Source organism: Polypterus senegalus, chromosome 8 (genome assembly GCF_016835505.1).
Source record: "Polypterus senegalus isolate Bchr_013 chromosome 8, ASM1683550v1, whole genome shotgun sequence".
NCBI lineage: Eukaryota > Metazoa > Chordata > Cladistia > Polypteriformes > Polypteridae > Polypterus > Polypterus senegalus.
In genome coordinates, this window is record NC_053161.1 from 144,591,043 (window position 1) to 144,618,504 (window position 27,462).

The 27,462-nt window shown below is 37.5% G+C and overlaps 1 protein-coding gene across 4 annotated transcripts in view; it reads left to right on the forward strand.

Annotated features, from left to right (window-relative positions):
* Nucleotides 1-27,462, forward strand: part of osbpl8 (oxysterol binding protein-like 8) — a 249,102-nt gene that overhangs the window by 104,190 nt on the left and 117,450 nt on the right. For 2 of the 4 annotated variants that reach the window (XM_039761886.1, XM_039761887.1), the window contains exons 1-2: nucleotides 15,622-15,774; nucleotides 22,111-22,147. The exons of 1 other annotated variant lie outside the window; for it this stretch is intronic. In XM_039761886.1, coding sequence (XP_039617820.1) covers nucleotides 15,646-15,774; nucleotides 22,111-22,147 — 166 coding nt within the window. In that variant the 5' untranslated portion in view covers nucleotides 15,622-15,645. Of the gene's footprint in view, nucleotides 1-15,621; nucleotides 15,775-22,110; nucleotides 22,148-27,462 lie in introns of those variants that run through there. One more of the 4 variants, XM_039761888.1, reaches the window with a different exon arrangement.

Sequence of the window (27,462 nt, forward strand, 5' to 3'; positions counted from 1 at the left end):
CTTTGTGGTTGTTTGGTCAGAGACATTCACACCAGTGGCCTGCTGGAGGTCATTTTGTAGGGCTCTGGCAGTGCTCATCCTGTTCCTCCTTGCCCAAAGGAGCAGATACTGGTCCTGCTGATGGGTTATATGGACCTTCTATGGCCTTCTCCAGCTCTCCTAGAGTAACTGCTTGTCTCCTAGAATCTCCTCCATGCCCTTGAGACTGTGCAGGGAGACACAGCAAACCTTCTGGCAATGACACGTATTGATGTGCCATCCTGGAGAAGTTGGACTACCTGTGCAACCTCTGTAGGGTCCAGGTATCGCCTCATGCTACCAGTAGTGACACTGACTGTAGCCAAATGCAAAACTAGTGAAGAAACAGTCAGAAAAGATGAGGAGGGAAAAATGTCAGTGGCCTCCACCTGTTAAACCATTCCTGTTTTGGGGGTCATCTCATTGTTGCCCCTCTAGTGCATCTGTTGTTAATTTCATTAACACCACAGCAGCTGAAACTGATTAACAACCCCCTCTGCTACTTAACTGACCAGATTAATATCCCATAAGTTTGATTGACTTTATGCTATACTCTGATTAAAAAGTGTTCCTTTAATTCTTTTGAGCAGTATATATAAATACATACACACACACACACGCACACATACACACACATACATACAAACAAAATTGAATGTTCAGGGAGAAATGAAAAAACCTAAAGAAAACACATTAGGGCATATTTTTATGTAAAAACCATTAAGTTAGTGGAGCAGTTTAAAAGAACACAACATGGGAAAAGTAGGGCAAGATAGCAAATGTAAAGGGGGAGATATGTTGTTAGGTTCAACTCAAGACCAAGTAAAGATTTGCAGAGTTTCACCAGGATTGGCCTACTCTATCACAGGTACATGGGAAAAACTCAAGACAGCCTGGGTGTCAGATAATCCATGGGGTTTTGGAGAGCCATACCCCTGTGGTGGATGATGAAGAGAAGGGGCGTTTAAGATTCTATGGAGTTTGTAGATTTCAAGGGTGCTGGAGAACTTAGACTATAGTCTAGCCAAGTTGCTTAACACTTGGGGCTAATCTCGCATAACTGGGTCTGGATGAACAGGCCAGAAATGTAAATGAAAAATAGGGATGAGGTATGGTCATAGTAGTATTAATTAGGTGTGTGGACCTTGTCCTTTTATGTGTGTTAATGGACTAAAACAAAACTCCCTCCCCTTTATGCTTCACCTATGTTATACTATATTCATATTATACTTCAATCAAAGGTTGGATTTTTCTCTTTTTTTGTGTGTGTGTGTATATATATATATATACATATACACAGTACAGGCCAAAAGTTTGGACACACCTCCTCATTCAATGTGTGTTCTTTATTTTCATGACCATTTACAGTACTCCATCACTCTCCTTCTTGGTCAAATAGCCCTTACACAGCCTGGAGGTGTGTTTTGGGGTCATTGTCCTGTTGAAAAATAAATGATCGTCCAACTAACCTGACTTCTACGCAACACAACTGCTGGTCCCAACCCCATTGATAAAGCAAGAAATTCCACTAAATAACCCTGATAAGGCACACCTGTGAAGTGAAAACCATTTCAGGTGACTACCTGTTGAAGCTCATCGAGAGAATGCCAAGAGTGTGCAAAGCAGTAATCAGAGCAAAGGGTGGCTGTTTTGAAGAAACTAGAATATAAAACATGTTTTCAGTTATTTCATCTTTTTTTGTTAAGTACATAACTCCACATGTGTTCATTCATAGCTTTGATGCCTTCAGTGAGAATCTAAATATTGATTTCATTTCTTTTTTGTGGTGCCCAAATGTATGCACCTGTCTGATTTTGTTTGAACAATTATTGCACACTTTCTGTAAATCCAATAAACTTCATTTTACTTCTCAAAATTCACTGTGTGTGTCTCCTATATGATATATTTAACTGATATATATATATATATATATATATATATATATATATATATATATATATATATATATATATATATATATATATATATATATATATATATATATATATATATATATATATATATATATATATATATATATATATATATATATATATATATATATATACATACATATATATATATATACATACATACATATATATATATATATATACATACATATATATTATATATATATATATACACACACACACATTATGGTGTGAAAACACACCTGAATGACTAAAAAGGAAGATAATTTCAAAAGAAAGGACAAGAATTGAGGGACCCAGGTGACATCATGACCAAGCTCTAGATAAAACATAAACCTTTAGAGCTATGAGCCTGTTGTGTTTACTAGTACTAGGATTCAGTAATCAACTTTGTTAGCACAGTCTATCGGAAGTGAATCACAAACATAACATCTAATCTTTCTTCAAAATCTTTTTATAACAGTCAATAAGTAAAATTGAGTAACCATGATTTTTGTGTGTAAGTCATGAATAAAGGCATGCAAAGACTAATAAAATGAGATTAATATGATCAGATTAAGGTATATTTGGTAATGACACTTATCACAGGGCATCTTAATGCACATACCCACTTGCTCCCTTGTACTTAGCACAGGAGCAGTTAAGCATTGAGAGAGGAAAACAGCAGACATGAAAGGAATATGCAGGCTTCACACAAATAGTGAATAGCCTTGGATTATACATTCAGTGCCCATGTACTGTGAGGAAAAATCACTACAGCACATGTGTGCCAGCCTTCAGGAAAATAAAGAAATCATAATGCATATTGGATTTAATGAAAGAGTCATCGATATCTTAGTCATTACAGATCCACTCTGGAGCTCCATTCTAGAGACTTGTGTGTTTGTTTCATTACCGCAAAGGTTTCCTACAAAAAGCCAGATCATATGTTTCTATGTGCCAACAGACCCTTTTTAAGTGACATAATGTCTTGTAATTGAGTGTTTACTCCCTTCTATCCCATTCGTACTTGGAGGCACCTGTACATTAAGTGGTGTACAAAAGGGAGGTTCTGTGTGACTTAGTATTGACAAATGTGGAGCAGCGTACACTTAAAAGTGTACCACCATTTCCCCCTCTCGTCATTTGCTGTGATGTACTCTATAAAGCCTAAACACTTTCCTTGTTGGTAGCGTATGCTCTGTGGGCGGCATCATGGGAGTGTGAACTCTCATACTTACACATACAGATGCCAGCCTGTTGCCTGATAGCTGTTTCACTCCTCGTTCTTTGCAGCTTCCCCCCAATGTGAGTGTAATTTTTTTTTCTTTTATTTTATTGGTGTGAGTGAGTCACATAGTTGCTGGTTATAGGAATCAGAGTTGTGCTTGGGAACTATTGTGTATGTGTATTTTTTTAAATGTATTTGTTTTTCTGTAGTATTGATGGCTTTATTAGACTATCCATTTCTCCTTTCAGGGTGATGATGTCTTCTTATATTTTAACATAGTGTGTCAGGTGAAATGCAGCATATACAATATTTTTACTTTGATATCATCCTAAAATTTAAGATCTGAGAACATGTTTCTTAGATGACAAATCAATCCAATTGGAGTACAGGTACATACTGTAAGTCACTAAGTAAGTGGTAATCAGGCCTGAAATCTCAAGGTGCTGAGGCCAAGATTTCTTTTATTTCTGTCTGACAGGATTTATGTATCATCGATATGTTCAAAATTGGTCTGACAGGATTTATGTATCATCGATATGTTCAAAATTGTATTACTTGCTCTGGCTTTTTACTAAATTCAAATTAGTCTCTTTTTGTGTGGACTTCCATCCACCTACCTATCCATGTAGTTTAATTTCGAGTGTCTTGATCATCTCAAAGATGTTCAAGTTAGGTCCAGTGGTGTCCCTAGATTGTCCCAATATTAATGAACGTGTTGAAAGTGTGTCTGTTTCTCTTAGTGTGTCCTTTCATGGACTAAAATCCAATCCAGGTGTTGTGCATCACTTGCTCAATTTTGCTGATGAGAACAGGTTCAGAAAATGAATAGAGGGTTGGGTGGTTAGCTGTAAACCTTTTTTTTTTTTTTTTTTGTAGGTTGCTATTTAAGAGTACATTGTGGTATAGCTGTGTTCTCAAGTGGTTAAAGTGCACTGATAGAGTACAGGTTAGCTGTGTCCCAATATCAAGTAATGATAGTTTATTTTTTTACATTGCAACAACATGGGAATTCTGTTGTTATATATTAGCTGACTCTTTTTATTCCATTTATTTTCCAAACCTATTGCATCCTGAGGCAAGTCATGGGGAAGCTGTGGCCTATCTCAGTAAGCGCAGGGTGCAAGTCAGAAGCAATTCCTGAACAGAATGCCAGTAGAGTAAATACATACAAACATAATTTAGTACTGCCAGTCCACCTAACCTGCATGTCTTTAACCCATGGGGGGAAATCCTGTTGAAAACAAGCTCCATGCAGGGAGGACTCAGGGTGTGAATCTGGGCTTCCTTGTTGAGAGGAAGCAGTGTAACCACTGTGCCACCATGCCACATTGCTGGCTGTTTTGAACATTGTTCTGGCTCAACTGAATGTTTTTTTTTTCTATCCATTTGGATCTTGATTTAAAAATATTTTTAAGTAGGCCATTTTTTTTCTCATAGTTCACTTGTATGTTTTTTAATAAATTAATTATTGACCCCAGAGTGGAAATTTCCAAAGCTGTAAATGGGCTTGTTAACTAGTAGAGAAGGCAACGCAATTCTGTTTGTCTGCTTACATTATGTGTGCACCCGCAAGGAGGTTTGAAATAGTCTGCCCAAGTGAAATTCCAATGAGATCATTAGGTGAAAATTATGCACAGCCTAGGGCATTCTTCTTTTTGCTCTTTGAGATACTGTAACTGTTAGGACAGGCTGGTTGCTTGCATATTGTTTTCCTTGTCTTCCTAAAAAAAAGATGAATAATGATATGAAGCATTAGGAACTGGAAAAGCTGTACCACTGAGATGCTGAAAGTATTTTAAATTTTGCACATCGTGTCATAGTCAGCTTTAAAAAGATATTTGAGTGCTTTAAAAAATAAGACTGTCCTTAATTTAAAAGTGCAATGATGCTGTAAGAACAGGTGTAATTTCATCTTTTTTTTTTGTTGTTGAATTTGTGGTAGTTCTGTAGCTATAGCATTTTATTTATGATGCTCCACACAGGCAGTAACTGGGCTGAAATTTGAGATCAGGGCCTCAGTGGTGTGTGACAGCACTGGTAACCAATGTCCAATCTTCACTTATTACTGTGTGATTCAAGTTTTATGAAATGTCTGAGCACTAGTTGGTCACTTTACTCTTTGCAGGATGTACTCAAAGTATGGCTTCTTTTACATTTTTTTTTAATCATAGAGGGTGTAATTGAGTTAAAACTGTTTAATTGTTGCTAAACTCGAAAGTAGAAACTAGTTTGTAAGATATAAACACTGCATGCAAGATCATAAGAAAATGTAGGCAATTATTACTTTTTGAAACTAGCAGTCTTTTGTGCCTTGTTCAACCTTGTATTCTTTTTAATGCACTGCAAATACTGTATTCCAGTTTTGCCATCAAAGAATGAAAAATATTTGCACAGAATTGCCGTGGTGCCTACATTTGACCTTGTGACATACTGTATTGTTGCGACATTGGGACACTGCATTTTATTGAGTAAACAGAATATTAAATGTAATCTAATTTGCAACATTTGTACAAGCACTAAAACACAAGTGCTGTACTATAAATATTCCGAAAGTGCCAGTTGACAAGGTCCTTTGTGAGTTAGTTGAATAAGGCATGCATTAAATAAAGCACTGTTACTGACGCATGTGCTGACAGTTTAATTGTAGCAAAGGAAAGTACACTGTAAAGCCAACCAGTGATGCAGTGTGTGGTAAGGTTAAAATGGCCATTGAATTTGACTTCTTAGGTTCTCTTTTGTCCCTACCCTGTTGTTGTACTTCTTGCAGTGGATAATTAAGGTGTAGGAATGGGCAGATATTTAACTTGGTTAATTAATTATCCCCTTTGCCTTTGGAAACGCCTGTAATTAGTTACATAATTCATTAAGTCTCCTACTTTATTTACCTTACCTTTCTCATTGTAGGAGGCAGATCTCTGGTCTTTAGACTTATATCAAGTAAATTAAAGCACACTCATTTTAAGAAACAAAATAATATAATTTATTGGTAAATACATAGGGTTATAGATATAACTGCATATATATATTAATGTATAAGACAAGTGCAAGACAGACTAGACAGTCAAACATATAACATAGAAGAGGTTGGCAGTTTACTGGCTGTTTAGAGTTCTAATTTATCTTGGCACAGATAAATTGTTTTACAATACTACTTCCTCTCTTGCTATGTGGTTGTGTGACATGGATGCTGTCCAGTGACCTGAGATGAAGACTAGACTCCTTTGGCACAGTGTCTCTTCGGAGAATCCTTGGATACTGCTGGTTTGACTTGTCGAATGAGCGGTTGCTTATTGATTTCCGAATGAGGCACATTACCTGCATTGTGAAGGAGCACCAGTTACGCCACTACGGCCATGTGGCCTAAAGGTGATCCGGCTCACAGGATCCCCATTGTTGAGAACCCAAGTGGCTGGACCAGGTCAAGGGGACATCCACATAACACCTGGCTGCGGCAGATAGAGGGTTCATTTCTGGAGGGTGGGTCTGGACCGCATGTCTGTCTGGGGGGTTGCCAACCAGGATCCCGAACTGTTTTATCGTGTGGTAGGTGTGGCAACACGCTGTACCAGTGCATGCTCTCCAGTCTGACCTGACCTGACATCAGGTTAATGTCTGATGTTGTGTGGAGTTGTTGCAACAGGTTCAAGTGGTGTATTGTTCTTGCTTTGAAGTGCACTCTTTCTTTTTGTGATGTGGTCCTGTATCTGTTATGTGCAGTGCTTTCCTCAGTTAGGCCCTTTGCTATGTCATTTGCAACTTCATTAGGAAAATTACTCTTTTTGGTACAATAATTTAGATACTGAAATTCCCTTCTTGAAGTAATGGCTACTTGTCCGGCTTGGGTTGGCAAACTGTATCTCAGGTTTTTGTCCACAAAGTGCTTTAAGCTCCCAAGAGAACGAAAGGCTCATGAACTTTTTAGTTTCAAGGAGAAGTTTCAGAGGATGATCATTTTGGAGAATGAGAAAAGAAGAATCCAGAGAGTATGCTCAGGAATGAGAATGTAGCTAGTTTTTAAGAGGAATTTTAACTTCTCGTGAATGGATTAATGTCACTTCTAGTTACAAAATCAGAGCCTGCTCATGGGTGTGTTATTTTGTCCATCGCAGTTGTCCTTGGATGTCTATTTTGCACCTTTTAGCCTGAAAAAATCTCTGCAGTGAGGCCACTGTAAAGATGTCAGTTCACTTCTCATTTACAACTTTGTGATTGGATTTTGAACAGACTGGGGACAAAGAGTTTAGTCCCTTACTTTAAAATTTAAGTAGAGGAACACACAGCTGGATATCTGCATGGCTGCATCTGCATGCCTGTTAAATCTGCTGGCTTAACAGGCCTGGTGTGCCACTAAAGCCTAGCAGAATGGGCAGTGCCCACCTTTTTCTACAAAGGTACTACTGGGCCTCAAACTTGCACAGAGCACACATAATTAAGAGAAATTAGATAGATAGGTAGATAGATCCTTTATTAATCCCAAGGGGAAATTCATAATTTGGTCCTATGCATTGTATAATGCAAGTCAAGATAGGTAAAATGACTTGCCTAGGGTTGCACACTGAACAATACGGAGTGGAGGTGTTGAACCCCACTCTTTGTGCTATAGACTCCAAACTCCTCACCCACTGGGCCAAACAGCTTATAAGAAAATACAAAGAATTCAAGTGTTTCACTGCTGCACATTCTGTCTTCCTTGCCGTTCTAAGTGCTCATTTATTTTTAGCCAGAGTCTGGTACTTAGAGGCACGCTGCTCCATTTCTCAGCACTGCATGGACTTGCATATAAAGAAAGACACATCTTGGATAAATGGATATGAAGAAGAATTAGGGCAAAATTAACATAGAAAACAGAATATACATAGATAAACATGGAGGAGTGGCCAGGGAGCAATCTAAAAAGGGATTTCTTTAAGGATCTGGTATCTAAATGGTGCTGCAGCCCACTCTGTAAAATTAAAAAAAAAATAAATAAAAGTGTAAAATAACACCCATCATTAATGGTTAAAAAGTGAAGCATATTGCAAAGAATCAAGGGTACTTTCACAAAAAATATTTTTGTATAGTGTCATTGATGTGGCTCACTATCAGTAAGTGCTATAAAAAGCAATAGACAGATAAGAGAAAAACAAATATGTATGAATAAATGTGAGAAATGTACATTACATAAATATAGAATGTTAGAAGCTTTAGCTATTACCCGTTTCAGAGAGCTCTTATCAAAAATTTTTAAAAGAAGTAATCAAGATTAGTGTTCATTAGTCTTATCTTTTTATCTGATTAACTGTTTATTTATTATGTTGTTATATAACATTCTGTAACCAAGATTCAGTACTTGAACATTTGAGGGGTCTGACTCTATAACGACCACACTGAGAATAATGCAGGAGCTATCTCTGGACAGGGTGCCAGCTCATTGCTGGAATGAGGGAATAATAAAAAAAAAAATCAATATTCCATAATGACTTTTGCATATCTATTATTCAGACTTGGTGGCTCCTCGTTTATATCATCTTACTTGTTTTGATGAGACCATTCTTCCCCAAGCTCACCAACCAAAATCTCACTAAGTAAATGTCCTTATTTTGATGGGGTGCATCTTGCTAGGGTGTCAGGGTACTACAACTCTCCAACTCCAGGCTCACTCCATTATGCTGTTAAATAATCACTTTATTCTTTTTTTCTTGTTATATTTGTTTATAGGAAGAAGTGTGTTACTGTTCAAACTAAGACAGTCAACTAAATCACAAGGTTACAGATTCATTCTCCACCATTAACACCCCCTTCACCAACCACACACACATATCACTGTAACACCTTTCAGAGCTCCCACTGTGCACACATTGAGTCAGCTTTACTATATTATGTAGTGTATGTAAAGGGTATTGTAATATGTTCAACTCTGAAAAGGTGCTGAATTTAATGATTAAACAAAATTGGAGCTGAACAAATGGCACTGCTGCCTTAGAATTACAGGAGTCTGGATTGATCCCAAGTCAGGCTGCTGGCAAAGTGAAGCAATCCCTTTGTGCGAGTTTTTCACTGGTAATTTATGAATTTGTTTCCCCTCATATTAAAAAAAATGCAAATTTTGTTATTAGATATTAACAGTTAATGGTTAGGTGAATTGGTGTTGCTAAATTGGCCCTAGTGTGTGTGGATGAGTGTGTGTGTTCAACTTATGATAAGACTGGTGCCCAATCCAGGGATTGTTTTTCCCTTTTGCTGGGATAGGCTCCAGCTGCCCTGCGAGTCTGTGCAACATAATAAGGGATGGGAAAACAGATGGATGGGTTTACATACGAGTTTCCTTTGTAATACAACATAATAAAATGCAACTTATTTTTTTGCATAGCAGTCTTAACTGAGTGCAGATGCAGAGAGAGCCCTGTGAACAATTCTCAGTCAAAATATAAGTATAGATTATACAAATTACTAAATAGAGAACTGGCACATATATAAATGATTGTTAAAACACACAATGAACAAGACAGATACTGATTAAACATAAATAGAAACCAACAATATCTATTAATTAATTGATAAACTATGGCCAGTTGACAACGAACGAGATTAAAATTGTAAAAGAGAAAGTCAAAAATAGGGTCCGGGAGACCTCACTTCATAGAAACAGTCAAACAATTATACTGTTCATGTAGAGTGCATTCTGTAGATTATCTCTGGGTAAAAGCATTGAATGAAATAGTAAGGATAATGAAGCACAATGTTGCGGTTTCAGACTCCACCACTGTCCTCATAGTGTGACCCTGAGCAACTCTTTTGACAAGACTTGGGACTTTAGGAATATCTACACAATTGCAATATATCTGTATAGCACTGTGTGTAGACTTTCAATAGAATTTATTTTTTTTTTTAAAGTTAGAATTTCTATCCAAAATATTGCTTCTTTAGTCCTCATCTCTGACATCTTACATTGCATAAACTTTTACTATGTCTGGAAAGCACCAATTTTTGGCTTTCCTAATTGAAATACACTATATAAAGTTTGGATTGTATAGCACAAAGTTGCATGTTTTATTACTTTCACTGATCTTTTCAGTAAATTTGAGCAAATCACCCATTGCTTGCCAGATGAAGAAGTTAGTAAATCAATATTATGGCAACTGTAAAGCATCTTTTGTGGATTCTCTCTTTGTACATTTTGATTAAAAAGTGTACTCACGAGTATTACAGTTTTACTGAAACACGCTTACTGTTGGGGCATCATGTCATTCTAGTACTGAAGAGGATTGTTTATGTGACAACATGGACTCCAACGTTCTTACAGAGTTTAGTTTTCTAAGAAGCAGATGTGTATGTTGTGATAACTTTGTACTTCTAGGTAATGTTTTCAGTTTTAAATAGCAAATATTTTTTCAGAGTTTTTTTTTTGTTTTTCGTGTGGAGGTGGGGTTTGTTTCTGATTGGCCTTCTGATCTTCCTATATTGGTTTGCTAAAAAGATGTAATGGGCTTTTGGCACGTCCTCTTAGGGCAAACGTGGGGCATGATGGACCCCTGATAACTTCTGGCTGGGTGAGTCCTTGTAGAGTTTCTTTGTTTATACTAGGTGTCTTGTTTCCTGCTATACTGTCCAATTAAGAAATGGAGGTGCTGCTATAAGCCTGTGATCTGTCCTTGCTGCTCATTGTTGACTGCAAGAAGACATTAATGTATTGCCTGTGTACTGTCCTTCTTGCCACTCTGCTCCTATATTTTTCAAAAGAGCATGCTGCCATTGTGGTGGGGCAGGGGCATTGGCAGTTAAATGCTTTACTTAACTGCTAAGAAGTGATATTAGAAGACAGCTAGTGTAAAGGGGCTGTTTGATAAAACTGGCTAATCTGCTGTTACCTCAGGGCCTTGATAATGAATTTTCATTTGTAAGATTCTCTGATAGGATATTTGGTATGGAAAATGCTACATAAGTTTAAAATGACTACCTTTAGGCCAAGGGCAGTATTATGGGAAAATTTTCATTTAATCTTCAAAATTTGTCACACATCTGGGACCTCAGTAAGCAAAAGGTGAATTTGAATGAAAATACAGTGTGGGCAGTTTACATTGTTAAGGATTAAAGTGCGAGTAGTTTATGATTATAGCAAGAGATCTGAGTTGTTTAGACCAGATGTTCAAGTAATAATAAATCCACAGCTTCCAGCTTAACCTAAACATATTTTTCATGAACAACATTCAGCACTGAGAGGCATCTGGACAGCAAGACAAGGGTATTTCCAGTGAAATCTGCTACAAGACTGATCATGATTGAATGAGTTAAAAAGAGGTCTTTAGATGTAGTTGAAGAAGATAGTCTTGGATCAGCAATCTCTAAAGTATTACTCAAGAAAGTCTGTCATGGGAGCAACCCTGCATGAGAAAAAAATCCTTGCTTGTAACAAAATATTACTTGGAGGGTACTGTATGTGGTGAAAAGTCTTGTGGATTAAGGTGGCTAAAATGTCATTTTTTGGCATGAATGCTAAGCAGTATGTGTATGGCACCAATTAGTCATTCCTTACCATTTAGATCTCCCCATCCTGCCAGCAGAATATTATGGAGGTAGCCTTGTGTTGTTGTTGTTTAGCTGAGGCCTTATCCAAGGTGGTGTACGTACAGCATTTGAGAGATGCAATTGGTTAAATTTCTTTTGGTTTTTCCATTTGAAGTACAGGCATGTATAGTGATCTGCTCAAGGTCATGCAGTGTCAGTAGCAAGATATTAACTCCCTCAAGGCTTGAAGTCCAAAGCCTTTAACCACTATACCACACAGCCTGAAATTTAGTAGTCTTGTGTTGTTGGGACTTGAGAGTCTTGTCAAGATTGATGGATGGATAATTAGGACACAATACAGAGAAACAGTGGATAGAAACGTGCACATCCCTTTGCCAGGCTATTCCTGCTGTCTCTTTTATCTACACCACCATTTGAATGTTTCTGGGACCACCCATGAAATTTTGTGATGAATGTTATTGTTACTGTGGTACTGCAAATTACGTAGAACCCTCACTGAATGGAATGCCATCATAGAGACTTTGGTTGTCACATATATAGTTTGATGAAATTACAATTGAAACAGTGTCTCTGTATGCCATTTTCTGATTGTAAACATTATGATGATGATGATGTTGGTAGAACTTTATTTGTCCCCAAGGGGAAATTTGGCTTTTTACAGAAGCTCGTTAAATCAATAACTATGTAGATAAGTAAGTAAATAAATAAATATACACTGAATGATTATAAGGCAAAACAATTAAAAAGAAAGAAAAGTTTGGACTTGGCTGCCACAGTGAGGAATTATGCAGACATATTGCTGCTGGTATAAAGGAGCCCCAGTAATGTTTCTTGACACACTTCTGATAATTAAATTTGTTGGCTAAAAGTACTAAGTGTTAGTGTGTCAGAGAGAGGATGTGCAGGATTGTCCGTAATCACACTCAGTTTTTGGTTTAATTCTATCCTTTGCTACTACCTCCAAGGGGTCCAGACAGAGTGCGTCCCATAACCAAGCTTGCACTTTTAATTAGCTTATTGATTCAGTGGGCCTCTCTTGTAGTGATATTACCAGCCCAGCACACCACAAAATCGCACTGACCATCACAGAATTATAGAAGATGTGAAGAATGTGAATTCCCACATTAAAGGAACACAGTCTCCTAAGAAAAAAGAGTCTGCTCTGTCCTTTCTTATGTAGTTCTTCTGTGTTCCGAGACCAGTCGAAGCTGCCATTAATGTGGATCCTCAAGTATTTGTAGGAGTGAACCACCTCTACATCCTCTCTTTGAATAGTGACCAAACAGTTTCTTAGAAACTGTGAAAGTCAATAACCAGTTTCTTGGTTTTGTTGATGTTAAGATGCAGACAATTCTCTTTGCACCAAGAAGCACATTTTTCCACCTGACTCCTATACTGTGTCTCATCCCCTTTATCGATACAGTCAAAGGTGTATCGCCACGTTTATTACTCCTTAGGCTCCAAATAAACTTGGAATATGTGTATAATGAGCAGAAAGAGAATTATATTTATTTCCGCAATATTTTTCATGTTTGTAAGCACTCAAAATCTCTGTTGCTCACTTTTAATATAATGCTTTTTAAAACATGCCTGCTTGTAAAGAAAAAACGCCTGAAATCTAGCTGTCAGTCAGGTCCTAGTTCTGGTTTCTAGTTCCTGAGGTTCCCTTCTTTTAGTGGAAATGCAGCTTTTTTGGGGTTAATGTACAAACCTGTATCTTTTAGTATAGTTACTTTTTTACTTCCAGGGTGTGCCAAAAACGCCATATTATTTAGATAGTGAATTTTTCATCAGGGATCTGTAAGTGCTATCTGCCTATACATCTATGGTATACTAGTTTTTCTTTTATTTACTTGTTTGTCTATCAAATTTATCTTTCTTAGTCATTAGTTCATATAATGAATTTAAAAATTTACAAAGAAAAATAAAGTCAAGCTTGATGGTTTCCTATTTGTTTCTTGAAAAATGTGTCTATGATCAATGTATGATCATTATATAAAAGCAACCTCTATCATAAAGCAAGTAGCCTAATTTCAAATTTGTATTCATTTTATATTGTCTCGCTTTCATATTTTTTCCATCATTTTATTAGTGTCTCTTACAAGCTAATCAGATTATGGGAGGCTTATATAAAGAAGGAAAACCAAAAATAAGGTAAGGGTATCTCCAGGGTTCAAACAAATATATATCTTTGGAGACTGTGTTGCATAATTTTTAAAAGCTTCAGGATTGTCTAAAAGTGGAACACCAATTATAACATTCTTGAACTCACTTAATGCAGTTCAGGGTCACGTGTGACTGATGTCTATTCCATTATCATTTGGCGCAAATCAGCTCTGGACAGAGTTCCAGTCCATTGAGGGTTGTACTCATGCTTACACGGGTCTAGGTTGCTAATTAATGTAAGCTGCAAGTTTTTTGGGATGTGGGAGAAAATATCACACAGTCATGAGGAGAATGTATATTTTCTATAGACTGGTTACAGGATTTGAACCCAGGACACTGCTATACACTAGCTATATGTCTCCAAAAGTGTTAATTTCCCCATTACTTTGTAATGACACAGATTAATAATTGAAATCTCTTTAATTTAAGATGACTTTTTTTTAGGTGACAGTGATAACTAGCAAAGTCTGAACAGAAATCCCATTCATCTTTAAAGCAACAATCCCCGTTTAAATTCAGAAAGAATTTTAAATATAGTAAGAACTGAACTGAGGAATCTGTTCTCATTTACAATTATATTTAAGATATGGAAATAATTGATACACTCTGTGTTTAAATAGACAGACAAATAATGAACACACCGTGTAAAGATATTGTGTAGTATTTCAATGTAATTTAGCCTGCTTTGTGGCCAGGCTTCAGCAGTTCTGCCTCACTGATTCATCGTCCTAGTGTTGAAGGTAATGCCCATTCACTATTTATGGAAGGTTTGCACTTTCTTCCTGTGGGTTTTTCACAGGGCACTTCAGTCTTCTTTGCATGTTCCAAAGAGTTACTTGTTATGCTAAGCTGCGATTTGAAAATAGCTCTTTTTGAGCATGGGTTGGTTCCTGCCTTGCTTCTGGTGCTGCCAGTATAGGCTTTAACCGCCTGTGAACCCTTAAACTGGATGAATTATGTTTGGGACTACAGTATTATTGTGCCACATTGTATATCTAATTGAATTTGATAGATAAATATATTCATGAGACTTTGTCACATCTCTTTTTATTTATATAGTGCAGTGATTGTATTGTTGCCTCAGATCTTGAACTAGATCTTTGGAAATATCTGTGTCTTTGTGGGGTTTCCTCTTCTTTCTCCATCCCAAACATGTGCTCTTTAGGTTAATTGGCAGTTCCAAATTGGTCCTATATGAATGTGTATGTGTTTTTGTGCCACTGGGCACCCTGATGGACTGGGTTGTCCTGGACTATTGCTGCATTGCAGGGAGAGGCATCTGTGACCTGCAAGGATACATTGTATAAAGCAAGTTTTAAGTGTTATGTTTTAAATTTATATCTCTCCCTCTGACTAACTGACAAAAGCACACAGACACCTTTTAGTATTTCTGCTAGTATAAAATATAGATTAAGTGATCCTTGAAGGCATTTCCAGTACCTGAGGCTATCTGTCCAGTTTAACAGATGGCCCTTGCACTAAGTCTAGAGGACCCTTTATTCTTTGTAGCATAGGAGTTTTTGGTACTGGCGCTTTGAGTTCTAGAACTTTCTTCGCAGCAGGCAGCAAATGGCAGTTTGCTCTCCTGCCTCCTCCTACGCTGCTGCCATCTCACTGCACACAGACGACTCTGTCCTTGATTGACAGGCCAGTGCTTTTAGCGATCTGAGGAGCTCTGACCGTTTGCTCCTGCTGCTGCCGCTGCTCATGAAGGCGTGTGTGACGTGGGATCTGGTGGGGTGGGGGAGAGTTCTGCTAGAATAAACGGCATCTTTGCAAAAGCCTCCCCATTCCTTTCCTTCTCCTGTTGAAATGCGTTTAACTGTTAACACTGTATCTCTGGGAAACTGGGAACCCAGAACTGAGCAGGGCATGAAATCTGATGGAAAGGAAGCTGCCAGATCATTCCAGCACATCTTTATGATGCCAACCACACTTTATGTAAGTATTCATGCTGGAATTTCCTCCTTTTAGCAACTGGCAAGTGTGATTGTGAGAGCTTTTTCTCGACTCTTCTAATGAATGAGTTTTCTATTCCAGTCCTGGCACTGTGGGAATTACTTTTCAATGTTAGCCATTAAGCTTTTGGATTTTGTTTCTTGTGACAGGAATTACACACCAGTATATCATACCTGCTTAGTGCTAAACAACAGAAATTTTGAGTTACTGAATTGGTATTTATCACTCGTAATCCATCCATCCATCCATCCATGCATCCATTTTCTGAAACTGTTGCGAGGAGCCTTATCCTATACTAGATACAGCCACTGTAATTGAGGGCCTAAGCAAATATTGTACATTTTTCCTTTTGTATATGTAAAATTTCTGGGATGTTTCAGACTGACACTATTTTTTCCATCTGTAATTCACAGTTTTGGGGCCCCTAGGTTACTGTGTGCCACTCCAGAGTGGGCTAATCGCAAAACTGTTCAAACTCAAGAGAGCGCTGTTTCTGCCTTATCTCTGACTTATTTTCATTTTTGGCTCTCAAACTATTGCAGTGTCCAGATCTATTTTTATTGTTCTTTACAGTTAGGATTCTCAATTGTTCACATTTACCCTGCTGTGCAGTGTGGCTGATGTTTAAAAGTAGCAGAATGTATGGAAGCGTCTGTAATGTGGTATGTATAATTCTGTAAAGAAGAACTAAAAGAGAAAACACAAGTATATAAGTAGAAACAGGCCCCGAAAAATTAAACTGAAAGTGAAATACAGGTCTAGTTCTGCCAGGGATACTATACTCATCTGAAAATTGTCTGCCAGTTCTGGGTCATTGTATGTTTGTGTCTCTTTTCTTACTTTAAAATATTTGAATCTAAATTCTGTAAATGTGAACAGTAGGTGGACATTTCCTTTATCACGTTAAACTGTAGAATCTGAGCTCTAATTTGATCCCAGATGACTTAAAAATATTTTAAAAAATGTGATATGCTTGTAATATAAGAGAAAGAATATAATTTCCTTAACAAGATTAAAAATTGGTTTACTTTAAAATGAATTCATTGAAACAAGTTTTTAGCACCTTTTTTGGCATCTGTAATTTGCTGTGCTTTGATACTCTTTATATGGTACATGTTATATCAAGTTAAACTGGATAATGTCAGCCTTAATTTAAAATCAAAAGTAATAAATGTGAATGCACTATTGCTTTTTTTTTTTAGTTTGTGTATATAGGATCCAATTTCTTTTTGAAGTAAAAAAAAAACATACTGAATTCACATTTTTGTCCAGATGTTTTTATAATAAATTCATTTTCTCAACCTGAAATCTAATATTTAAATGGATGTTTATTTTGTTCTCATTGATATTTGGTGCATTCTAGAGCAAATGGATGTGTGCAAATTTTTATCTGTCATTGTCAGCAGATGTGCTCCATCTTTGTTAAGTTTCTCAACCATTTATTTCAAGTTTTGCCATTGACTGAGCTCAAGGACATTCACCTTGAACTAGTCCATTTTTGCTTTGGCCTTGTGCCTGAGATTATTATCTCTCTGGAGGAATAGATTTTAGTCCTTCATTTGATGTGCCAGCTGAGTAACCGTTTGCATCGTGGGCCGTGTGTTTTTTATGCAGTACTAATTAGCTCAACTTATAGCCTCACCGTGAGCCAATGAATCATTGCTTTTTATGGTAGTGAAGTGATTTTTGATTCATATGTCACCTGCTTAAAGTGCCACTTGTCCAGCTAATTAGGTAACCTTCTTTTAGGTCCAAGTGTTTACTTCCTTTGGTGTAGAACACTTGTAGCAATGTAAATCTAAGATTACAAAGGCCATTGCTCATATTTCTTATTTTAAAACTGTAATAGCCTATATCATACATGGTATTTGCACCTCTCATCTGATGACTGCATATGTGTATCTGGATTTTGTCTTTTCCTTAGATTAAAAAAAAAATTCAGTAAATGTAACCTAGAGGAAAACAAATAGCAAGGCCCCTTAGGTAACCCTTTGTGTTCCTACACCGCTCTAGCATTACTTCCCTCCAGACTGCCTTCTCACTGTCTGATCTCTTAAAGGGCCACCCAGTACAAGTTCTGCCAGTATGGGGACTGTTCTGCTGTCCATTAGCCAGGAAGTTTCTTGACTTACTCTCAGTCTGTCATTGGCCCACAATTGAATGGAGAGTCAACCATTGCTTGACACATCTGGGTGGCCTGCCTTTTACTGTCCTGGGGGAACATTACATATTCCCACAGATTCATCTTCTCATCTTATAGGTGCCAGGTGTCCTTGTCTAAATCCCATTAGACCACCCAGTAGAAAGAGTGCTTGTAAATGTAAAAAATATGTCCCATCCTGTTTCTCTGGCTAGACATGTTTATTACCTGCCAGTGCATGCTGCTGTCTACCTTCTAAGGCCATACTGGCCCATACCCTGTGCTTTCTTGTCAGCAGCAGCCTTACCACCTGCACTTCAAATCAGGTAATCCACTTGAAGCTAAGCATGTTTGGGCTCAGTCAGTACTTGGAAAACCTTGGGTTGCTGGGTAAAATTGGTGCTGTTTTTCGGACGAGACGTAAAACAGATGTCCTGACTCTCTGTGGTTATTAAAAATCCCTGGGTATCGTTCATAAAGAGTTGGATGTTTCCTGATATCCTGGTTAAATTAAATTGCCCGTCATGGCCTAGTCATTCTGGCTCCCTAATCACTCCCTGTCCCTTATTGGCTCACTATCTGTCACCCATTCACCACCTGATAGCTGATGTGTGGTGACCATACTGAAGCAAAATGGCTCCCATCACATCCTCCAGGTGAATGTTGCACATTGGTAGTGGTTGCAGTAGCTGCATTTCTCTGCCGAAACTGCTTTTAGTGTCTTGAAATCTGCTATATAAATTCAATGTCTTCTTCTTCTTCTCTCTGTTCACCAAACCACCACCCCATCATCTTGCAGTGAGGAGAATGTCTGCTAGCCTCAGATGCAGGTTGCTCTCCAATTCTTGTTTGTTTTTTGTTTTATAAATCAAACGTGTGTCTAGCTTTGTATAATTTCTTTTCACTAGTTTCCCTTTCCTATTCTGTCTTCATTATGTTCCTTTACCATCTTTTTTCCAGTATCCATGTGCAATACTTTGTTCCTTACTACTTGGTCTTAAGTATGCATTTGTTCAAAATATTCTTTTCTTTCTATCTAGCCAATAGTCAATCAGTTATTCTTTATATTGTGTCTTCTGTCCATCCTCTTCCTGAACCTGCTTATTTAAAATTAGTATCCCAGGAGCAGGGTCATATCCAAGCAGCTCTGTATGCAAATTAGGAATCGGCCATGGACAGGTGGGTGTATCGCCCATATTAGGGCACACTATCACATACAGCCACACACTCATACAGAGCCAGTTAACCAAACCAGCCTGTTTTGGGCAAGTAGGAGGAGAATACACCCTTGATAATAATGCAGAGCAATGTTAAAATAATAAAATTGTATGACAGCAGTAATTAATGGCCAGGATGGTACAAGAGAGTGGCAGAATGAGGCAAAATATCAATGGTGATTGTTACACTGTGAACTGAAATAACCTTGGTATCGGTAATCAATTGGGTCATAATTTAAACATAGATGCTCATGAAACATAATTGCAGCAAGAGTTCTTGAAAAGAGGCAGTGCAAGGCTTTGGGATAGCAAAGAAGGAGGTATCTTTTATGCAGGTTAATAGGCTTTGAAAATGAACCGTGAAGAGAAAGGCATTGATGTCAGGTCAGCCAATGGCACTTTTTTCATTGAAGCTTATTACGGGAAACAATTCCACCTATAAGTAAACAAGAATTAGCTGATGGCAGTGTAAACGTTTCACACAAAGAAAAAGACACTGTAGACAATAGAAGAACATAAGATGTTTTTAGAAATGAGAGTCCACTCAGGCCATGAAACTTGTTCTGTTAGCAAATAGATGTATGTTGTGCTATTAATTGTGTCAACTACCTGACTCTGCATTTTATTCCTGATTCTCACAACTCTTTGTGTGAAAGACTAATCCCCAGCTTCTGTCTCAAATGAATCCACTTCTTAGACTCCACTACTATTCATTAACTGTAGGTATTTTGCTGGATCAACATTATAGAGGTCTTTGAGAATTCCAAAGGTTGGTATTAGGTCCCCACACAGCTATAAAGACTAAAGAGGTTTAATTCCCTTAGCTTGTCAAGATAACATATGCCCTGTAATCCTATATGATACACTGCTTTTTTTGCCCATTTCCAACTGCCAACTTGATTCCACAGTATTACCACACTGAATTACCGAGTAGTATACTAAAGTAATCATAACAATGTATCCTCCATCCATGTTCTGAACCCCCTTTATCCTGATTAGTGTTGTGGGATAGCAGGAGCCTATGCCAGCCAGCAAGAATCAAGCATAACACAGGGTGCCAGTTCATTGCAGAGTGAAATATAATAATAATAATAATGCAGTTTAGCTATATAGCATCTTTCCCTTGTTCAAGGCTGTTCATAAGTATTTAAGGTGACACAATATGAACAGAAGAAGAAAAGTGAATATAAAACATTAACATCATCAAATACAAGGTGAATCTGTTAGAAACAGAAAATTTAGGGTTAGCATAAGTAACTTACAGCTTTTGATTGTTCAAATTATTTTTATCCACATGAGAATGTGCCTAGTGAAGGAAGAGCAATTATTTGTCCTAATTATAAATCTTTGTCATACCCACCATTTTATAACCAATGGCCATAGCCTAAGGATTCCAAGAAGAGACCTAAATATATTTTTAAATTCCATGATCTCTTCAGATGCCATCTACAGATATCACATGGGCATGTCCACTTTAACCATACAGTTTCCAGGGCAGATCATCTAAAGCCAACCCCTCAACACACTCTCCCATTATGTAACAGTTTGAACAGAGGTCATACTCCCATCTCTTCAAATGCCTACTGTTATTCCAATACACAAAGAAAACCTTTCACATGCATCAACCTTTTAGAAATCAATTCTACAGAAAGTTGGGGCCATCAGTGCTAATGCTGCCCATCCTCTCCAGGACTTGTTGTTCAAGAGTACCTTTTGCCATTCTTTGTTTTACTAAGTGTTGCTACTGGAGCTCTTTTTAACCCCGCAGTTATTAGACTGCATCATACCCATCTTTACCGTAGGTAGATATAATAGTCACATTGTCATAGTAACATAATTTATTTAATCTCACTGTGCTTTAAACATACAATATATGGGTAGATTTTTATGCAGTTCTTGTCTTGTACTTGTGTATTTGTTTGCCCTCTGCTTTTAGTGATTTGATGTATGACTTTACATTGCATGTTGCTACTAGAGCAAGTCAATTACCCATCCAGATTTAACAAAAGAATTAATCTGCTTATCTATATATCTGTCTTGTCTGCATTTATCTGACTGTCTGTCTTCTTTCCCTACATATTTATCAGTGTATCTATCTGGCCATCTCACATAGAACCCTATCCATTAATTTAATATTGTGTCTTTCATCTCTGTTGCTCTCTGTTTTACTTCTCTGTGTAAAAACACTTTCATGGTATTGTCATCATCACTTTTTGAGTGTTGTGCAGTGACAGAATTGTTCTTGACTGTTGTAAGTGAGCGTATGCTTCTGTTCAAGGCTCTGTGAGGCCCTTGGATGTCATCCCTTGATATCCAGATGAGTTTGCAGTATAAGGGATACTATCCCCGCAGCCCTGTTGTTGGCAAGGTCATCTACTGGTTTTCTAAATTTTAGTAATCACACTGTACTGTGCATATATAATCTCTGCTTCTTCTAGCATAATAGTCTGCTGATTTTTGGTGGTGGCAGGAAGAAGCTGCACACCTCAAAAAAACCCCATTATGCCCTCATTCCCTTGTTCTGAAACACATCCTCTGCTTATAAATAAAGATGTGCACTTAATTTCTGACCGGAGTTCAGACCTGACCTGTAACCAAGTCACATTTAAGCATTCCATGTGGCTTATTTTACAAAATGCCTCCTTTTAGTTTATTTTCTGCTTCTTTGGTTGAAACCTAAATGCAATGTACTCAGTAAAAAAATAAAGAAGGGATAGGGATGGTTGGGGCAGTATTGTTTTTTTGTTCTGTTGCATGTCATATATACTAACACACATTTTTTTTTCTCTTCTCTCCTTTACTGTTTCTCCTTTGTACTAAAAAATATCTCTATGTGTTGCCTACACGGGGACTGGACTGGCTCCCTTCTGTGTGTCATCCTCCACCAACCACTCGCCAACAACCACCAACTCACGACCCCCCCCACCCTGCACTTAAAAACCTGCAAATATGTGGCTACAGCATCATGGAGATATCAAAGACCACCTTGGGACATCAAGTAAGTAGCTGCCCTTTATCTTCTGCTATAAACCCAAAATAATCTTAACAAAACAGAAAAGCCATAACATTTTTGATCAAAGTTTCTGAAAGCTGGGTGACGCACCACTTCTGCCTCCCCCACCATGTCAGAGCAAACAGTTATGACGAATCCATAGAGATTCTGTGGTGTGGCCCTTTGAAACTAAATTTAATTTCACAGGCTGCTGTTTTTGGTAATTAAATTCCACTTTATCAGATAAAGCCCTTGTGAGTGGAATTAATGCACTGTAAACAAAAGGAAAATGCCTAACATTTTAAAGGCAAGGTATAGTTTGAATGAGTTTTGAGTGAATGATATAACACTAGACATAGATGGCAGCTTGTAATTGTCTTGTTTTTGATGTAACAGAAACTCTAGGAATGAAAACTTAAATTCATTAGGAATTATGTTAATAAATGTGATATATAATATGTGATATATAATATGGGATTTACTTGTTTGACTTTCTATAGCTCTTTTCCATAAAGAACCCCGTTTATTCCACTAGTGTGATGCAAGAAAATAAGCAAAGCTTTGCTTCTCGTTGCAAATAGATGTAAGATAAGACAGAGTTTGAGAAAGTCAGATGAATTGTGGTAAAAATAATTATCTCATATAAGCACATATGAATGATTAAATTTGTTTTCTAAAACCTGAATAAGATCATGAAAGTATACTAACAAATTCAGTCTAAGAACACAGTGCTAAAAATATGGAAATAAGCAAAATGGCAATGGTAAAATTAACCTTTTTCTCTAGTTCCATTTTACTACTTATCTCTCTATTATAAAAAAAAATCCTGGGAGAGAAAGACGGGAGACGAGATGTGATCTTCATGTTAAGATTACGGAAGACACTTAAAAGACGCTCCGTGGCCAATCTCTTTCGTCTCGCGGGGACCTTAAACATGAGACTTTGTGCCAAGAGATTGACCCAAGACTGTCTTGCGATGATGTAGAACATGAGATCCTTGCAAGACACGCCCTACTTACAACCAATATCAAAAAAGACCACGGGCAGCAAAACACTCAGTCGTGTAAAGGCTGTACAAATAGATCCAGGGCTGTCAGCGCATATAAAGCGTATAAAGACAATACGTTATAAATGAAATGTCGACGACTAAGCGAAGAAGAAAGCAGCGCAGAGAAAAGAGACTCAAAAGCGTTGGAGGGAAAAAAGAGCATAAAAGAAAAAGAATAATCTAGGTGCAAATTCAGAAAAATAAGGAAAGTAAGCCCGGAACAAGTGGAATTGAAAAAAAGCATGTCCAAGCGGGCTCAGAATTAAAAGACGGAGAGTAAAGACAAAGTAGAACTTCATAAAGACGTTCACAAACGTTGGGTCTGTACACATACAGTGCAGGTTAGAGATTAAGAAAGCAGTGGAATTCGAAAGGCTCAAAAAAAAACCAAAAAACGGCGTGATACACTTGGAGAAAGTTAAAGAATATAAAAGTAGGAAAATTAGAAACTATAAAAAAAAAAAAAGAAAGTAAAGATCGCAGTGGCGCAAACAAATGGAAATTATTACTCGAAAAAGGGAAAATAATCACCATGGACCAGGTGGTTTTTTCAAAGAATAAAATCTTAAAAGTGTGTATTCAGAAAACCAAACATGGGGGTTGGCGAGTGAAGCGAGCATGGACCCCTAGTCTTATTGAATTAAAAGTATGAACTTAAAATCTTTTTAGTATTACAGTAGAATGCCGATTTAACTGTGGTTCTGCATTATCAGAGGCAAACCTGTGAAACTTCTCTTATAACTGATAAAATATTGGCCATAAATTCTGTACTGAGTGCCTAAATACCTTTAGTCCTTTTTAACCTTCCCTGCACTTAGCGAATGGTCGAGAAAATGTGTTGTGGTATCCTTACAAGTGTAACTAGAAGTTATCAATTGGTTGGACTGGACATAAATGCAGCCATTCATTGTATCACAGTTTTCAGTTATCTGAGGTAGCATCGGTCTACAAAAAGAGTACCATTACCAAATATAAAAACTGAGATGATGAAGTGTAGTTCGATATTCTTTTTGAATTATAGTTGATGAAAGGGAGATATCTTATTAGGCTTTGTTTTGATGACTAATGTTAAGCCAGTTTTCATGTATTTTAGTGTCAATTGAGCCAAAATAACAGTCATTATTCACATCCCTGGTCCTCCCTATGTGAAGTTTGCTTGTTTTCCTTATGTGTGCATGGGTTTTCTCAGGGTGTGGCGGTTTCCTCCAACGCTTCAAAGACACTTAGGTCAGGTGAATTGGAGATGTTAAATTGGCTCTAGCGTGTATTTGCCTGATGCTGTGTCCAGGGTTTGTTCCTGCCTTGTGCCCTGTACTAGCTGGGATAGGCTCCACCTCCACCCCCAACCATGTTTAGGACAAAATGGGTTAGAAAATGACTGACAGATGGTTTGGGGTGGGGGTGGAGCCTATCCCAGCTAGTACAGGGCACAAGGCAGGAACAAACCCTGGACACAGCATCAGGCAAATACACGCTAGAGCCAATTTAACATCTCCAATTCACCTGACCTAAGTGTCTTTGAAGCGTTGGAGGAAACCGCCACACCCTGAGAAAACCCATGCACACATAAAAATTTAAAAACAAACAACCAAAAATTCCTCTCATACACTCCGACACTAAACAAAATGACTATTTTAACATCAGCCTTTCTGGAGGCTTTCTTATCTGTTATGGACGAGCCCCGAGACTCTCTTCAGAAACTTCTGCCAGAGGTGTAAGATTTTTTTCTGGGATTACTACCATTCTCCTCATTTGTATCTGGGCCAGCCCCAGTAAGTTCTGTCTTGGAACATCGATACTCTGGCCAACCACTCAGTGTGTAGAATTTTACCTTCAATATTGAATCGGAGGTGGAGTGGTGGCTCTGAGGCTAGGGATCTGCACTGGCAATTGAAAGGTTGCCGGCTTGAATCCCATAAATGCCAATAGGGACTCTGCTCTGTTGGGCCCTTGAGCAAGGCCCTTAACCTGCAATTGCTGAGCGCTTTGAGTAGTGAGAAAAGCGCTATATAAATGCAAAGAATTATTATTATTATTGAATCTCTAGCTGTTCCTTGATCAATATCTGATGCTGAAACTGGAAGAACCTCTAAGAAAGACACTTTGTATTCTAAGCTTGAATATGGACTAATCTCTTTTAATGGCAAACTTGATAATGCATCATCATTCCCATGCTTGGCAGATTTTTAAATCGAATCTCTTATTGATAAGATGGCGAATAAATGCCCATCTTTGTAATCTCACAGCAGCTAAAGTGGGCATTGTTTTTGTATCAGAATTTTTGACTAAGGGCTTGTGATCAGTCATTAACTCAAATTTTCTGCCATATAAGTATTCATTAAATTTTAATAGCCCGAAAACAATAGCAAGTGCCTCCTTTTCGATCTGCAAATAGTTTTGCTTGACCTTACTGAGTATGTGAGAAGCATGTGCAATGACCCTTTCTGTGCCATCTATAGTATGTACTGGTGCGCAACAACAGATCCCATACCTTGGGGTGAACCATTTAGGCTAAGGACATAGGCAAGCTCAGATCAAAATGAACCAGTAGTTGTTTGGTTTTCACAAAAGCTCAATGCACCCGGTCTGACGACACCCATTTTCTCCCTTCTGGTGTAGAAAGGTTGGGAATAAATTTTCCATAATAATTCACTAGAGGTAGGCATGACCTTAGTTCTGATTCATTCTGGGATGTGGGAGCCCTCTCATTTGCCTCAGGTTTTTTCTTTTATAGGCCTTATTCTTTCACTATCAATTATGTGCCCTAAATACTTCACTAGACTCTGAAGGAATGAGTGCTTTTTTCAATTAACCGTAAACCCATATTGCCTTAGCCCATTCAGCATAGCTTCCAGATTCTTTAAGTGCTCCTCCTGGTCCCGTCTAGTAACCAAAATGTCATACCAGTAGTAGATCACTCTGTTCAAATGTTATAAAACTGAAAACTGTGTCCATTATGCGCTGGAAAGTTATGGTATTTAGGCTGGCTACTCTATAGGGTAATTTGATTACCTGGAAAAGTCACCTCTGTGCATTAATATTTAAATATGCCTTGCTTTCCTTATCTGGTTCAACTTGCTGATATACTTGTGCTAAATAAATTTTACTAAACTGTTTACCATTAGCAAGTCTTGCAAACAAATCTTGAGAGTGGGGAATGGGGTAGAAAGGCAACTACATCCAACCAAGGGTTAATGGTGATATTAATGTCCTCACAAATATGTATACTCCTATCTGACTTCAGGATGCTTACAATTGGAGCTGCCCATTCTGCATACAACACGTGAGGTAGTGGAGTCAGTACTCCTTATTGTACTAACAGGTCCAACTATTTATCCACTGCATCTCTAATTGCATAGGGCACAGGTCTTGCCTTACCAAATTTTGGAATATCCTTTTCATATACATATAGTTTGGCCTGGATACCTTTTACATACTCCATTTCTCCATCAAAAACACAACCATATTTTTGTTGCATTTGCCACTAAGAAATTTTCAAGCCTCAATTCAAAGTTAGAAAAACTGTCCTCCACAGCTGCAATAACAAGATTGGCTATTTTCATGCTGCCCCACAATCTCAATCCTTGTCACCAATCTGTTGTACCTCAGTTAAGTAACTAACTCGATGCAGGGCAGCCCTCACTGCAGAAATTGACACGGGTCTGGTGACAAATCAAATTGACAGTTCATTTATTTCAAACAATATAAAAGAACAGTCTGGTACAATCAACGTAACATTGGATAGATGTATTACCTTATATGGATATACTCTATACCAAGACATCGTATCCAACCTTTTAACTACCAAAATAAAAGTCCTCTTTAAAAACAGACAAAACTACCAATAAGTCATTCCAAAAATTTTGAGGTGCACAAAATACTGAACATTAAGAAGCCTTGCTGTGCGGTTTGGAAGAAGTGTTATGCTTGTCCCATTGGGGAATTCAGAATCAAAGTGGGTATGAAATTGCTTTGACATCTAATGTAGCAGAATGTTTTGTATTTCTTATTTGAATTAGAATCTATATAATTTTTAATTGTTAGTGTGACTGACTAATTTCTTCATTCCTTATAATGATATATATGGAAACCATAATTTATAACTGTACTGTTTATACTACAGTTAAAAACTACTTCAAATAATTTCACATGGTAATGACTACTGCTTAACATACTGATTTAGAGATTGTTTTGTAACAATATGCAGTACTATTTCCTGCTATGATAGATATTTTTTTTAAATAAATATTGACAGACAGGTTTCTGATATTGA